Source organism: Pangasianodon hypophthalmus, chromosome 16 (assembly GCF_027358585.1).
Source record: "Pangasianodon hypophthalmus isolate fPanHyp1 chromosome 16, fPanHyp1.pri, whole genome shotgun sequence".
NCBI lineage: Eukaryota > Metazoa > Chordata > Actinopteri > Siluriformes > Pangasiidae > Pangasianodon > Pangasianodon hypophthalmus.
The window spans coordinates 4,211,619-4,228,088 of record NC_069725.1 but is presented as its reverse complement, the minus strand read 5'-3'; the positions used below and the strand labels follow the sequence as shown (position 1 = coordinate 4,228,088).

The window sequence follows — 16,470 nt, the reverse complement described above, 5'->3', positions numbered from 1 at the left end:
ATATCACTGAATATCTAGATGCAATTAGATTTTTTTTTTTTTGCAAAACATTTTGGGTAAGTCTTTTGTCTTGTCTCTAGCAAACATGTCTTGACTTAATGATTGCTTTTAATAAGAAGAAAATTGCTTAACTTAACGTTTATTCATTCCTCAGTTCTGGATACTGTTAATGGCCTTTGAATGACCTCTTTTTTTAAAAAAAATGGGCTTACTTGGATAAACTCTGACATGCTATTTATGCTCTAAACAAACACAGCAAGCAGACACATTATAAACCTCTTTGGGCTTTCACAGATCGTTTTTGTGTGTGTATGCCTTATCATGCCCCTGCACCCAGCGGCTCTATGCTCAGACTGCACAGCTTTGGCAGATGTGGGAAAAAAAAAAAAAAACAGAGAGCGATGTGTGAGGATGGCACTGAGTAACCGTGGAATTTCACTGGTGATATAAAGCAGTCCAACATGCCTGTCACATCTGTCCCTCTTTTTTTTTTTTTTTACTACACTGCACTGAGAAAATCTAGATGCCTTGTTCATTGGAGGAACTGCAGTTATTTCCTGCAAATAGCCATTTATTTGTTTACATTATGAACACTGGAAAATTTTAAAGAGTTCAGCCAAATTCACATTCACATAAAAATTCGCATCATTTTACTGCTTACCCCAATTGTATCAGTCATCAGTCAAGACATGATTAGTGTCCGAAATTTTATTCTGTAGTTATGCATTAGAGCTTCAAGGCTAATGGAGATAACAGCTAGTTGACGTCTCTCCCAACACAATTTTTTTTATAAAATCTTAAACAGTATCAATCACATTCAGTGTAGTGACAGAGACATGCTGATGTGGTTTAGGACTTACAAAAAAAATTTGATCGATATGGATAACTTCATTTCATCTGTAAACTTCACTGTGTAGCTGAACACTGTAAGATTATAAAGAAAGCAGAATCCCTTTTACAGCATCTGGCAGATGTCCTTATCCAGAGCGACTTACAGAACAGCTTCACAGTCTCCATCAAAACACATCCTCACACAGGTACAAATAGGTCAGTGTCTAAGAATACAATCAAGCTGAAACTCTGTTAGAGAGTAGAGGAGGTACAGTTTCAGATTTTCACAGTATGAAAACCTGTTCTGAAAATATCGGTTTCATGGTATTAAATGACCCATTAACTGGCTGGGAAAAACTGTAGGAAAAGTATATATATATATATATATATATATATATATATATATATATATATATATATATATATATATATATGTGTGTATATGTATGTATGTATGTATGTATATAATTTGTACATTGTTGTATATACACTAATAAAGTGGACAGTGAGTGTATAACAAAAACCAAAAGGCAAATAAGCTTCATATCCCCTTAATGCTCTTCTTTCTTAGAAAGATATTTAAGATATTTTTGAGAATGACTTTTCCATAAAGTCTCTAACAATGGGCCTCATTTATCAACCTTTTTTTTTTAAGTTGTGTGTAATTGTTTGCATAAGCCAAACTGAACTAAATTTTTCGCGCTGGGTTTACAAAAGTTTTGGGAATGCTGATTTTCTTCATACTCACGTGCATATGTCGATCATCCGTAACGTACAAAGCACATTCCCCAACACAGCTCATTTGCATTTAGTGACGCCCACAAAAACGGTAAACACTGAGAGGCAGGAGTGGAAGTTATTTTGACTCACATCTATGGCAATAAAAATATTTAATTATATATATAATATTAATAATAATAAGTGAGCACTAAATCTTCTGTCAGCTGAGGTGTTTGTTTACGGCCTTTTCCATTTATACGGCGCCGTTTCTTTTGTTACAACTGAATTACTAGTTTTATTCGTCTTAATTTATGGGTTTGTTTTGGAAAACTTGCTTTTTTATATTCTTTAATTAATGCCAATAAAATAAAATGACTGGTTTTCACAAAATGTTTTCGATGGTACTTTTAGTCACTCTGGATAAGGGCATCTGCTAAACGCTGTAAATGTAATAAAAATAAGCTATTTAAACTCGACAGTATATTCCAGATAGAAGAGTGCAGTAATCCATGCTAATGATTTGATTTGAAGTCGATCAAGCTGAGTTTTACATTAGTTAGTCTTAAATTCACACACACTCAGGAGTCCAAGTAGGATATGAATATTTTCCGTATGAACAAATTAAGAATAAATCCATCGTGTCCAGCTTATTAAAAGAAACCTATTGTTCATATTTTTTTTTTACAAGAGGAAAGACAGAGCAGGTCTTTCCTCTGAGGAAGGGCAGCGGAGCCAAAAAAAAAAATCAAACTAGCATGGCAGTGTGCAGCTCTGCTTAGCCAAAAATAGAGTTGTTTTATTTAGTTCTGGTCAGCAATGCCATGTTCTTCTGTGTGTTTGATATCCATCAAATCCATATGCTAAAGTTAAGAACATGCTATAAGTGTCAGAAGATGTCTTAAGGTAACATGTTTACTAGCGTAGCGGATTATACAGGCAAAGGGTTTTCAGTGCAGTCGTGCCCCCTGCGCAGAGAAACAGAGGTTTGCTGTAGTGTGATTTAGGTCGAGTCCAGAGGGATGAGGTTGTAAAGTTTTTAATGGAGTTACAACCTGACACAAAAATGATAAGAAGCAATCAAGGAACTTGATTGGGTGAAAAATATGAACAGATAGACAGTAATAGACATGATTGGTGATAGAAATAACCAACCTCTCATACACTGTGACTAACTCTAACCCCATAACAAAGAGAAAGATGTTTCAGGCAAATTCAAAAACAATACATGAAGGTTTTTTGTGTTTCAGAGCTATTTGGTAGAAACATTTGTACTAGTAACGGCTCAGGCTTCACCTCCCTCAGTTTGGATTATAGCTCCATTTAAGAACTATCATTCCTTATTTATAAAACTGCTTATTTATTAATTAGAATAGATACCTTAATAGGGTTGTTGAAGCGAGTGTATAAAGATTTGGGCATGTATTTATGGGAGGGGTATTTTGTAAGATGGGCTTACCCTATATGTTGGTTACATTAGCCTCGTAGCTCTAGTGTAAGCAAAATTCAGACACCAGACACGTCTTAGTTACACTACATTTGGGGAAGAAATTTGAATATCAAGTAGAATTAATTTGGCTTTACTATTCTATTAATATTCTGCAGGTAGTTGGATTTTTTTTTGTACTAAAACTTGGGAACCACTGGCTGTTTCATTATTTTTTTTATTTATTTATTTTTTTGCTGAACAAAGCTGAATGTGGACCACGCTAAAGGATCAGAAGGATTATGTTGACTGTGTTATTTCGACTGCAGTCACACTTTGAAATCCAGCTTATCTGTAACTTCAGATGCTTTTGTATCTCAGCTCGGTGCACACAGTGCCACTGGTATTTGTGAGTACAGGACGCTGCATGGAAGTAAAACCCCCACAATCCTCGTGGCCTTTAAGCTGTTCTGTTTCCCTCATTGTGTAAGCAGAGAGCAGTGGGGAGAAGTGGGCAGCAGTGGGCATCTTTTACTAGGTCATCATGCCTTCCAGAGCCTGTAGGCAGGTACAGAGTGTCACTGCTGTGTGGAAGTAAGGAAAAGAATCATGACTTTCTTACCTGCCGGTTTCTATGGCAACTCGCCAAGGTCTGTGCACTGTGCACGGGAGGCTGGGACTGCAGTTGAGCAACAACATCTTCCTTTTCCCCATGTTTCTCTAAGATAAGGCAGTGGTGTCTTCAGGACATGACAGGCCACTGAATCACGCCTGAGGCATGGATTTCAGTTTAACTCTAACTCTGGGGTTGTTGTGGACCCAGATAATGTGTTTTTCTGCAGAGGGTTTGGACCTTTGGACCAGACTGGAATCTATTTTTAGGGAAGAATATTTATATGTTACAAATTTGCAGGAAAATTGATATGCTTCGGTATGAAAACAAAGTCAAAATGTGATTAGTTTCTTGTTCAGATATTTTCAAACACAATAGGAAATACATTCCATTTATTAGAATGAAGAGTTGACAAACGACCTGGTAAATTACTTAGTACTAAATCGATATCTTTTTATATCGGCTCCATCGGGCTGTTTTAGAAACATCTTGCTGATTGTAGCTCTGCACCCAAGTTAGCAGCATGGCCCAATTAGATAAAGAAAGCAAGTCCTGACATTTTCTGTCCAAAACACTCCCCATCCAACAGCAGCACCATTTATCACAGCCATAGTCCTGTCACAGGTGTGTATTGAGATATATGAGGTAGAAACAGAACTGAATAATCTGCCAAAAGCACTGAAACACTGGCCTAAACCATTGCAAATTTATCAATAGTTCAGCTGAGTTGTTATTCCCATCTGGAGTGACTAATACAAGGTGAAAAGTGACTGTAAAATTGCTTAATTTTGCACAAAATCTTTCAGTGGCTGCAGAAAGTACTCGTGTTTGTGTCTGTACTGCATGTGAATACCGATGAAGATGCTATAAAAGTGTGTCAGGAAGAACTGTGAGGCTTTTTAATATTTCTCATTCTTAGTGTCTCCCATCAGAGTTTCAGACTTTCAGTGTTCCATGGGTTTTTTTGGTCTTTAATAAGCTGATGGTTTTGACTGCTAGAAGAAGGTGTTTGTGGGATTCTTTCAGAGAGAAATTATCCACTTCAGACATAAGTGAATAAGATGATGGGATTTCTATCCATGCTGTGTGTGTGGGTAGCCTTCTGAATTGTATAAAATGCCCTTAAATATATAATTACTTGCATCCTGCTGCTCTTCTGAAGAGAACTGCTAATTATACAAACGCTTCTCTTAAGTGAAGATCCTTTTTACTGCTAAGATCTGATCTCGAGTTGTCCATCCACACTCCCAAGACTCTCAGAAGATCTCAGGCTAAGATGCTGATATTATTTTGGCCATAAGCTTCAGAATGTTGAGGATGCAATCTGATTGGCTCTTTCACTTCCGTACACAAGTTTCCAAATTTGGAATGACGTAACATGACACAATGAGCTTTTGGAGCAAGATACAGTCACTGGATTGCTAAAAAAAATTTTTAAAGAGTTTTGTGCAGAAAGCTCTGTAGTTGGTCATCTGACGTATCATTCTGATTTCCTCTTTCAGTGAAAGTGGGTAGTTCTTGACCACGTTTATTGATGAAATGTACCAGACTTTATTGCTAGACTAAGCCAAAGATATCAAACTGCCTTTCTGACATCTTTCCGGATGAAGACTCACCACCTGAAACTACGCTTGACAAAGTGGAACTGTCTTAAGGACTTCCCCATGCTGGATCTTAGAGTCACTCACAGTCCTCAGAGTCCATCCAGTTAATCCCACCAAGCCACCAGTGTGTGATCTGAGATTCTGATCAACCAGCAGATCCTGTAGATTTATGCTTCACAATATCCAAATATCTTGACTAGAGAATCCACTGAAATATTTACACAAACTCTAGTGTACTTCTCGATTGGACTAATGCAATTCTGTACTTTCATATCCTGTGCCATGTGACCTCTACAGAGCACTTAGATTTCGCTTCCTTGTCAGGATCATACTCTCCCGAAGTTCTTTCAAGTGATCTCCCTACTGAGGTCACTTCAATGCTTTCCTGCTGCTGCAAGAATTAAGTTCAAAACTCACTCAAGGGCTTTGCAGTCAATAGTGTGTGTGCCGTGGTTCAGAAACACACATGCAAGCCATCTCAGGTCGACTGGTATATCCTACTCTTCTTGTTTATAAATCCTTACAGTCTTTAGCATTTTATAGATTGCTTTTCTCATTTTTATTATTTACATTTTTCATATAAATGCCCGTCCGAACATCGAAAAGTCTCGTGATTTTTTTTTCTGCTAGAAAGAAAAACTTTGTATATTTCCAAGAGATATAATAAGGGATCATAAATGACTCATGTACTGTGTAAGCGAGTCAGAAGTCACTTAGGCTTGATTGCCATTATGTTCTCTCCAAATTGTCATCATTTTACAGCCTAATTGGCCACATTCTGTTATCCCCTGCTGTCTTCTCTCGCAGCATGATTCAGGATATTTTCTCTCTTTCTCTCTTGGTATTTTTCTCTTTTCCTCTTTCTCTCTCAATATTTTGCTCTTTCTCTCACTCTCTCAGTATTATCAGAAGAATAGTTTTGTGGTTTTCTATAAAGTACTTCTGAATATGTTAAGCTGTTAAAATTCTATATAGAATAAGTAAATATGTCTTTAAATAAATTTTAAAAAATGTCATTTGCCACATGAATGTCTCTTCAACATTGCTATTTGAATATTATTATAATATTACTATGTTAATATTATTATTATTATTATTATTATTATTATTATTATTAAAAATTCCAGGATGTATGAATATATTTGAATATTTCATTTGAAATTTCCCCCATCTCTTTCTATCCTAGACAAATAGCCTAATATCACTAGCATTTGCTACACTTAGCTAGCTGAAGTGCTAGCTCCCATTGGTGACAGTGGGGATTTCATTATCAGTCTCGATTTGCATCATTATTTTCTCAGCGCGACCTTGCCAAAGTATAATGTTCCCCATAACAATCTACAGTACACTAGTATATTCATCATTAAAATTGGCCAAGTTAGCATTCTAGCTTAACACACAGTTTCTCTGACTGCACATTTCAATCAACATTAACATCACTGGTCCACCTTTTTGGAGCCTATTTAATGAGACGACTAACTGAGCTCATAATGTTCCCCGAATCAGTTTTATGCAGAAACTCTGGGACTGAAAAGTCTGTATTCTAAATGGAAGAAGGTGAGAAAAACATGTTTGAGTTCAGTGGTGCCTAATTTGGTGAGAACGTCTTATGAACATCTTAAGCATTACTGATCGTGCTTGTCTTTAATTAAGCACCACAGATTCATCCTCCTGAACTCCATAGCTACAATGCAGTTTTGAGGCACATGTTTATTTTGTGATATAATTCAGCACCCTAGCTTTAATAAGAGTGTGTGTGTGTCTGTGTGTGTCTATATTTGGTGATGGTACAGCTCTGTTCTTATATTTTAAGGAGCTAAATGTAACTGAACGATTGCCTGCTCATTGGTTCAGTCATTGGCTCATTAATTCATTTGAAGTCTAGTGCCGCTGTCTCTCAGAATGAAGACAAATAGATGTCAGTGAGAGCAAGGTAGACCATTTGCTAGGCTTAAAGATCAGGATAAACCAATAAGAGACATTTTCAAGAGGACCATGACCAAAGTCTCAACGTTTACAGTGCTTTCAGGGTTCAGTTTTCCACTAGAAGTTTGTCATGTTTAACTTCTCCATATTGAATACTACATCACTGTAAAGCTTATTTCCTGAAATGAAATGTTATGTATCGCATGTACAGACATTATTTTTAGATGATAGAATGATTCATGTTGAAATATTAATTGTTTCCTGCGTAGGTTTGTATTGTTTGCTGGTTATGTTGATTGGCTTTTTAAAATGACCCGATTCCCATTAGCAAAATTACATTTCTCAAGTTTAAAAGAGGTACAGTGCCTATAACTGTACATTCATAACATTTCGTAGGTTTTAAATCCATATTTTGATACATTTTTTTTGTTATCTTCAGCAATTTCACATTTAGTGACTAAATATGGATTTGTGATACATAGATAGGCTTTTTAGAATTCCATTAAATAACATTACTTTGAACGTCTGGCTATTTAGTGTATCACAATAAAATGAAAAAAAAAAATCAAAACTACTTTTGCAATAGATAAATTAGCACATATTTAATGCTCTATTGCTTCCCTTTCATAAATAATAATCAGTTAGACTTTATAAAAAGAAACCATGTTTTATTCTGATACAAATACAGAAAAATTAGGCTTTTTAGGATGTGGTTCCTGGTCAGAATGTTGAGATTATTTGTTTTATTTACAGCCTGAACTAAAAGTAGTTACTTATTGAATTATACATTTGCCGGCCAGTTTGCTTTAGATGCAATGACTTTAGCAAGCTGGCCAATGCCATAGCAACATCATAACATTGATTTTTTATTTAGATTTATTTATTTTTGCTAAGAGCAAAAGAACATTCAGATCCCAGAGCATACAAAAGGCTTGTAAATTACAGTTCTGTGTTCCTTTCAGAAAACATGTGGGAGAAAACATCGCAACAGATCGAGTCGGTGTCAGTGCCTTTTTGTCTTTTAACATTTCAAAGTGCTGTTAATTGAATTCTAAGTTTTTAAGAAGGTCGTACACTTACAAATGGAATCAGTTCAGGCAAAACACATAACCTGTTATGCAGTTGAAAGAATTTGGGAGACTCTTACCTATGTCTTGTTTTATTTTTTTTTCCCCCTTTGCATTCCTGAAAGCCCTAATTAGGAATTTATAAAAAAAAAAAAAAAAAAAAAAAAGTTGGCACATTTGTGATTAGTGTGCCAGGGAGAGACATTTGAGACTCACTAATATAACTGGCTCAAGCTGTTTCTACTCCATTCATGTCATATTGGTTTATTAGTTACACCTACTTTGCACCCGTTAGCCATTTTATCAGATATATCCATCATACAAGCACACTGTAGGACCACCAATAACCAGATGTTTGTCAGTGACGGTGGGGGATGAAAAATAGCAACAGATGTGCTACAGTCGATAATTGAATGCCTAAGTGAGCTATGATAGGTGCTTTTAAAAAAAAAGGCCAGTTAACGTTCTCATAAAAATAGAATATTTAGAAACAGAAACAGTTTGTCCCCATAGTCTTTCAGTTACACACCGTTAGAGAGGATTTGTAGAACCATAAAGTCATATTATGGGAACATTTTATATATTGTCTTCTCAACAGTTTGGGAAATGTGAGATAGATTTATGTAAAAACGGATTTGAGTGTCGGTTGTGCAGTGGTAATTTCAGAAAGACAATGACCTTTCATCACTGTCGCATTCAGAAACGCACTTTAATTTGTCCTTGTCTCATGTATTCGCCAAGTGGAAAAGAATAGGGGCTTATTTTTCCCTGGCTTGGAGATGAGCCAGTGAATCAGAACCCACAGAGCCATCTCTGAAATCTGTTTTTGTTTACGACACAGACATTTGATCCTCCGACCTTGTGGTAATGGAATTGATGCAAGTTTCTGCTGGATGAGTGCCACAGCTCATGCCACAGATTTCAGAAGGCATTTGCATTATTGGTATTTTTATTAGTAGTAATAGTAATAATAATAGTAGTAGACCTATTATTATTATTAGTAGTAGTAGTAGTATTATCTTCCTCAAAATCCTCAAAAAAGAAAAAACTCAATTTGAATAATCAAGTACAATTCTAAACACAAAGTGCGATGTTCCTCTTATAATACAGCATTTGCTGTATTATAAGAGGAACATCGCACAGTTAGCTAGTAGTTAACATTTGCCAATTATGCTTCTTTTATTTATTAAAGAAAGACATCATAGCTTTCATCCATTTATAGTTATATTTGACGTTGTGGAGCGTCCACGAATTAAGTCAGTTCCTGTTATCACTTACTTTATAGCAGCTATAACCTGTCGCTCCTTCACCAGCTTCTCTTTTTTCCCTCCTTGAAGTTAATAAGATGAAAAAAAAATAATCAGCTTGGCCTGTCTCCTCGGTCCTGAAGACTTTCCTGTAGAGGAAAACCTACTGACTGTTTCAAAGCGCTGTCCCCTTCCAAAAGTGATAAATAAATGCCTCTTTACAGAAAAATAACTATTATACATCTTTCTTTGTTCATTATTAGGTTTAGATTATGTGCAGCGTCCACCATACAAGTCCCTGTGAATGAGCTGTTACTATAGAAACAATAATGTATTAGAACGTGTGTATTAATATAAGCCTGTGATTTGAATTACAGCTGACACTACTGTCAGAGCTGCTGGTCTAGAAAATGAATCAATGAACCTACTGACTAATCAGAGTTGTGAATTCAACACTGCTGTGGTACAATATTCATATTTTGTATGTATTAATATGATAGTAGGTCATTTGTGTTGTCTGAATTTAAGACATTCTCTGCCTTCACTTTTCGTTTAATGGAAAGACGGCGCTCGTGATGCGGCTTCGGTAGGATGTCCCATAACTCCTCCTGACTTGGAGACAACTTGCATTAGTATACTGAACTAGTATATCATGACAGGAAACCAGCTCTGTCCAGAACTGTTACATAATCAGCCCTGAAAATAATGAGAGAGCTTCAGCTTCACTGCTACTCGTTTTCTTCCCTGAACTCCTGCAGCACCCTAGACTTGTCCTTACACTGCTTATGCTTATGCTTATATTGTGCTTACACTGCTTATACTTATGCTTATAATGCTCTTATTAGTCCAAATTTTATCATAATATTAATCAGTTGAACATTCTTTTTCGTTTTTATAGTTTGTTGCTTTGGCTGTTAAATTGACATGCAAGCTAATTGTATAATTAGTCATGACCTTAAATGTAATGTGTAAAGGTAAAACAGTTATAAAAAGGATTTACTTAATTCAAAAGGCTGTATATGGAATAATGTCCTTGACATTTAAATAGCCTTCCATTTAAAGGCCAGTTTAGTGCAGGGTAAGTGGGTTGGTTCAGACTCTTCTGTTAAATTAAATAGTGCTTAATGTTAGGATTAGTGTAAAGCATTTTGATTTACATTAATCCACTTAAACTTTATACACACACACACACACACACACCAATCAGCTATAACATTAAAACCACTAATGTTACATGTGAAGTGAACATTGATTATTTTGTTATAATGGCACCTGTCAAGGGTTGAGATATATTAGGCAGCACGTGAACAGTTAGTTCTAGAAGTTGATGTGACCTCTGACCCACCGAGGCATGGGATCTACAAGACCCCTGAAGGTGTGCTGTGGTATCTGGCAACAAGACATTAGCAGCAGATCCTTTAAGTCCTGTAAGTTGCAAGGTGGGGCCTCCATGGATCAGACTTGTTTGTCCAGCACATCATACAGATGCTCGTTCGGATTGAGATCTGGGGAATTTGGAGGCCAAGTCAACACCTTGAACTCTTTTCATGTTCCTCAAACCATTCCTGAACAATTTTTGCAGTGTGCATTATCCTGCTGAAAGAGGCCACTGCCATTAGGGAGTACTGCTACCATGAAGGGGTGTACTTGGTCTGAATGAATGCCAGGACCCTAAGTTTCCCAGCAGAACATTACCCAGAGCATCACACTGCGTCTAGCGGCTTGCCTTTTTCCCATAGTGCACGCTGGTGCCATCTCTTCCCCATGTAAGTGGCGCAAACGCACCCAGCCTTCCACATGATGTAAAAGACAACATGATTCATCAGACCAGGCCACCTTCTTCCATTGCTCCTTGGTCCAGTTCTGGTGCTCACTTGCCCATTGTAGGCGATTTCGGCGGTGGACAGGGTCAGCATGGGCACTCTGACTGGTCTGCAGCTACACAGCCCCATACCTGTGATGCATTGTGTGTTCTGACACCTTATAGCTCTTCTGTGGGATGGGACCAGATGGGCTAGCCTTCGCTCTCCATGTGCATCACTGAGCCTTGGACACCCATGACCCTGTTGCTGGTTCATTGGTTGTCCTTCCTTGGACCACTTTTGGTAGCTACTAATCACTGCATATCAGGAGCACCCCACAAGACCTGCTGTTTTGGAGATGCTCTGACCCAGTCGTCTATCCATCACAACTCAGCCCTCGTCAAAGTTGCTCAGATCCTTACGCTTGCCCATTTTTCCTGCTTCCAGCACATCAACTTTGAGAACTGACTGTTCACTTGCTGCCTAATATATCCCACCCCTTGGCACGTGCCATTGTAATGAGATCATCAATCTTATTCACTTCATCTCTCAGTGGTTTTAATGTTATATAATACAATACCTTTATATATTATATGTTATATAATACCTACAAACCTTCAGATCGTAAAGACCACTGATGTTCTTGAAGCTTTATTCTAAAAGCTAATTAAAGGAACACCATGTGCAACTTCCCAGGATAAAGGTACAAAAAGCTGTACCATCTCAGCAACAACCAGAATTACACATTGGCGAATTATTTTTCCCAGCATTTTGGTCATCTTTCCTTAAATGCTAAATTCAAAACGTTGCTGTTATTCACTGATTCAGTAAAGCTCTTTGTTCTCTGAACATGCTGTCTCTAATCAGTTGCCTGGCTGCCTTGACTTAGCGCATCCATCCTACCTGCATGTTGGTGTCTGACACTCGCCCCAGGAGGAGGCAGATAAGGAAAGGGGCGGGGGAGGGGGGGGGGTCTGTCTGTCTGAGGGATGCCTTTCAAAATCATAATCAGTAGTTTTATATACTGTAAAGATAAATAGAGATTAAAGACTGTAGTTTACAGCCATATCCCAACATAAAGCTAAGTTACTGGTACCACCTCAAAAGTTAATTATTTTCTAATAACAGCATGATCAAATTGTTTTATCCCCTAATACCACATGCAGTTTTACAATTTTCCAAAGAATTTTTGATTTATCAAGGACACATACTTCTCCCGTTTATATTTACATTTAATGTTGTGGAATGCAACACAGGTTAGTTCCTGTTGTCACTTTCTTTATACAGCTATAAAGAATTGCTCCCTCACCAGCCTCGCTTTTTTTTTTTCCCCCGGTGCATTATGTCATGTTACTGCTCTCCTCTATCCTGAAGAGCTTCCCATAAAGTTACAGCTTAACCTCTGAAACTAAACTCTAAAGTACTGACACTGGAGACTCATTCTTAAAATGCTAAATAAACATATTAGAACAAGTATATTAAACCTGAGATATTCAGCCAGCACTACGAACCAATCAGATCAGAGAATTCAACAGTGCTATGGTATAAAATTACTTGTAATGTGGTATAATTTGAGTTTATTTTACATTACCCACTGCGGATTCTACCTCGCTCTGCTTTTACCACCCTGCGACCTTTTCTTATTCTGCACTTTTCTTTTTTTTTTCCTCATGGCCTCCTTTTTTCTCATTTTTCCTTTTCACCACCCCCCCCCCCCCGTTCTTACCACCTAATAACTCCATTTCTGCTGTCTTCTTTCTGTTATATTTTTTTTTCTATCGCCTCTACTGAAGAAAAAGGTCCAATTTTCTGACAGAAGCTGTCATCTTGTACCGCAAATAACTGAATTCATCCAACAGAAAACACTGCTTGTAGAAAAGTAGATCTTATTTTTTTTTCCCCACTGCAGACTTGTACATGCCTACACTACCTTGTCTTCCCAAAGGCTGAATTAAACTCTTGACGTTGAATCATGCTCACTATTTTCTAAGAAAAATTACTTTTGCCTTCTTTTCTCTCCTCCAGGGGTATTCCAGGCAAGAAATGCGGGAACATCGTATTTACAGCAGAGGAGCTCAGCAATTGCAGGGTCAGTGTCTTTCTCTCTCTCTCTCTCTCTCACACACACACACACACACACATTATGCCATGCCATTAGAAACACAAATATTTCTATTTTCATGTTTTTTTTTTTATCATATATGTTTGGAAATCTCAGTGGACAAGGAAGTCATTTAGAGCAAGCAGGGTGGGAAGTGAAAGTGCAAATTACACTGAGACCATCTTGCTCTCACACCGAAGCACTGCGTTTCCCATTTTCACTCTAACAAATACATTTGTCACTATAAGTGCCCACTGTCACTATTACCTTGTACAATCAATACTGACAGCTGCACTAACCAGCAGGAGGTTCATTTTTCACCCAGCACTTTTTAGGTACAGCTTCAAATAACTCCTCTGTCTGAATCATTTTAAGTGACACTCCCTCTTACATCTCTGTAAGGACATGCAATGTCTGCAGCTGTTGTGAAGAAATTCATATACAGTCCTCTCCAGAATTATTGGTACCATTTAGGAGAATGCTATAGGCTACTATCTAGAGAATTTTTTAGCATAGTCTAGCAACTTATTTTGAGTGGTTTTTAGATGTACCTCAGTTCAGCTGTGTTCAAGGTAATATCATTAACCAGGGTTAACAGGTTTCAGAAAAATTCCCAGCTCAACTTCATCTCAAAAAGACTGTAAATTTGGGCATTGGCAACGGCAGACACATTTTTCTTCTTTTCCTCAGCCTTGGGTGGGGAAACAAGTATTTTACATGTATTTCTGATGTACAGACATTATCCACTCCATAATCCCCCTTTCCCTTTCCCAATCTTTGCACTATATCTTACAATAGTAATGGTTCTGTTCATCACAGACAAACTGCACTTAAACTTTGCCATTTTGCAGAAATATGTTGGATTTAGTTCCGGTTATTTGCGATAAAACAAGAACTTGATAGCCGGTAAGTATTTTTAAACAAGTATTTTAGTCTGGCAACCTGGTCATTAAATGTCGTGCTGCTCCTGCTTCTCCACTGAAAATGTTCATAACGAGCATGTTGCAGTTCCCATTTTTAACCACTAGGATAATAAGTGCAGTAATAACTCTATGGAAGCTAATCGGGGAAATGTGTTTGCTGCCGCATCTACTGTAGAAACATGAGCAAATTTTTGGTAAATAGTCTTGTATCTGTAATTTCAACTGAATTAAAAATGTATGGAGTTGTGAACCAGGATTTTATAATAAATTTTTAATATTTGTTCAAAGGCTGATAAAAACAGGGTCTGTATCATACTTGGACATCCATACTTTTCAAGTCTCCTGGTTTACATGTGAGACTCAGGGTTTTGCTGTAAAGAGTGTAGGAGTAATGTAAAGACTGGGGTGTCAGGGGCGTTCAGCATTAAAATGAAGATCAAATCAAGCTCACACACACTCATGGGGGTTCACACACTCATCACACTGCTGAAATGGAAATTAAACACTGACAAACAATTTTGTGATTATTCCACAAATGCTCAAGAGTTGAAAGCAAGCTACACAATTGTGTAATACGGAGCACAGTGCTCAAGAGTAATTTACACACACTCTCTCTAACAGATTTTAGTTTGTTTGTTGAGATTATTTCTTGATGCTTTATATCACTGTATCAGTTTGAAAAACAGTTGTCCCTATTTTACAAAGACAACAATGACAATAAAAGAAGAAAAGGAAACGTGTGGCGAGCCTTTTCTGGGGAGTTCGGCATTATGTCTTTTTTGTTTTTTTTTGGTTTTTTTGTTAACCAAATTTGACAGGTTTTCCATCACCCATCTCCATATTTCCTTTATGGTTTGAGAAACGTATTTAACAGAAAATCACACAGAGGTCTTGAACAGTAAAAACTGACCAAAAGATGCCAAATGCACTGTAATATATGGTGGTGGATCATTGTGGCTCTCAGGAAGATTGATGTGTTATTCCACTTAAACCACAGCGATTTCCCAGCAATTACAATGTATAATTTATTCATGAACGACACGTCACACATTTTAGCGGTTAGATTCAATGTTGTTGAATGTCCGAGAGACAAGTTAGTTCCTGTTATCACTTACGTTATAGCTGCGATAAACAGTCATTCTCACCAGCTTCTCCTTCTCTCTCTCTCTCTTTCTCTCTCCATCTCTTTTTCTCGACACATGCAGCCTTTCATTTTACCGAGATACTGGAAAGTGGTAAACTCCACTGTTCTGAAGACTTTCCCGTGATAGGAAGCTTTGCAAAGCACCGTGACTGTTACGAGTGCAACCTAGAGACGCCTTCCATAAATGTTAAATAAACGTCTCCTTACAACAAACATCACCACATCAACAATTATACATTTTTCCTTATTAAAAAACGGTTTTGTTTATTTAATTTTTTAATTTTTTTTTTTTTTTTGTTATTTATTATTAGTCTTAGTATGTGCAGCTCTGCAATGCAAGTCCCTGTGTATGAGCTGTTACCATAGAAACAATAACGTATTAGATCGAGCACATTATTATTAACCTATCGTTCATGTTACAGCGGAGCTACAGTCCGAGCTGTACTGTTGTACAAAACTTATGCACTCTTTCTGACCAATCAGATTTGAGAATTCAACCGTTCTGTGGTATAAATATTACTAATCAATGTGAATTTTCTGCATGGAGGAGTGGTTTAATATCTACAGGGGTCTCCAGCCTTGTTAGACATTACAGAAAGAGACTCAGAGCTGTTCATCTCTCCAGTGAAGGTTCCAACAAATATTAATTGCAAGGGTGTTGATGATTTTGAAAACAGTGTTTTACAAAAGAAAAATGTAACTTATTCCATGTATTATTTATGTCTTTTATGTATTTCTGTTCATTTCCTATGAAGGGTGTTGATAGCTCTAGAGTTGACTGTATATGAGACCAAAATTCCTAGCGATACCTCATCAGTATGAGAGTGTGGAGAGTTTTCCCGTGACACCATGTCTCCACTACTGTAGGTGCCAGTTAAAGCCGTTACGCATTTGTCCTCTCCTCTGTGACATGACTTGCCCCTGGGATCAACACATCACTGTATGCAGGCAGAAAAAATGGACCATTAGTATGTATGAAGAACTTGCTCTTCTTCTCTACCATGACACTGTCCTCTCAGAGGCATTGACTGTCTCTGTCTCTGTCTCTGTCCAGGTTTCAAGTTGCCTT

At 37.3% G+C, this 16,470-nt stretch overlaps 1 protein-coding gene across 2 annotated transcripts in view; it reads left to right on the top strand.

Moving 5' to 3' along the window:
* The window catches only part of cpne9 (copine family member IX), a 54,740-nt gene that overhangs the window by 23,497 nt on the left and 14,773 nt on the right, over positions 1-16,470 (top strand). For both annotated transcript variants that reach the window (XM_026945099.3, XM_053240460.1), the window contains one exon: positions 13,259-13,322. In XM_026945099.3, the coding sequence (XP_026800900.2) occupies positions 13,259-13,322 (64 nt within the window). The remainder of the gene's footprint in view (positions 1-13,258; positions 13,323-16,470) is intronic.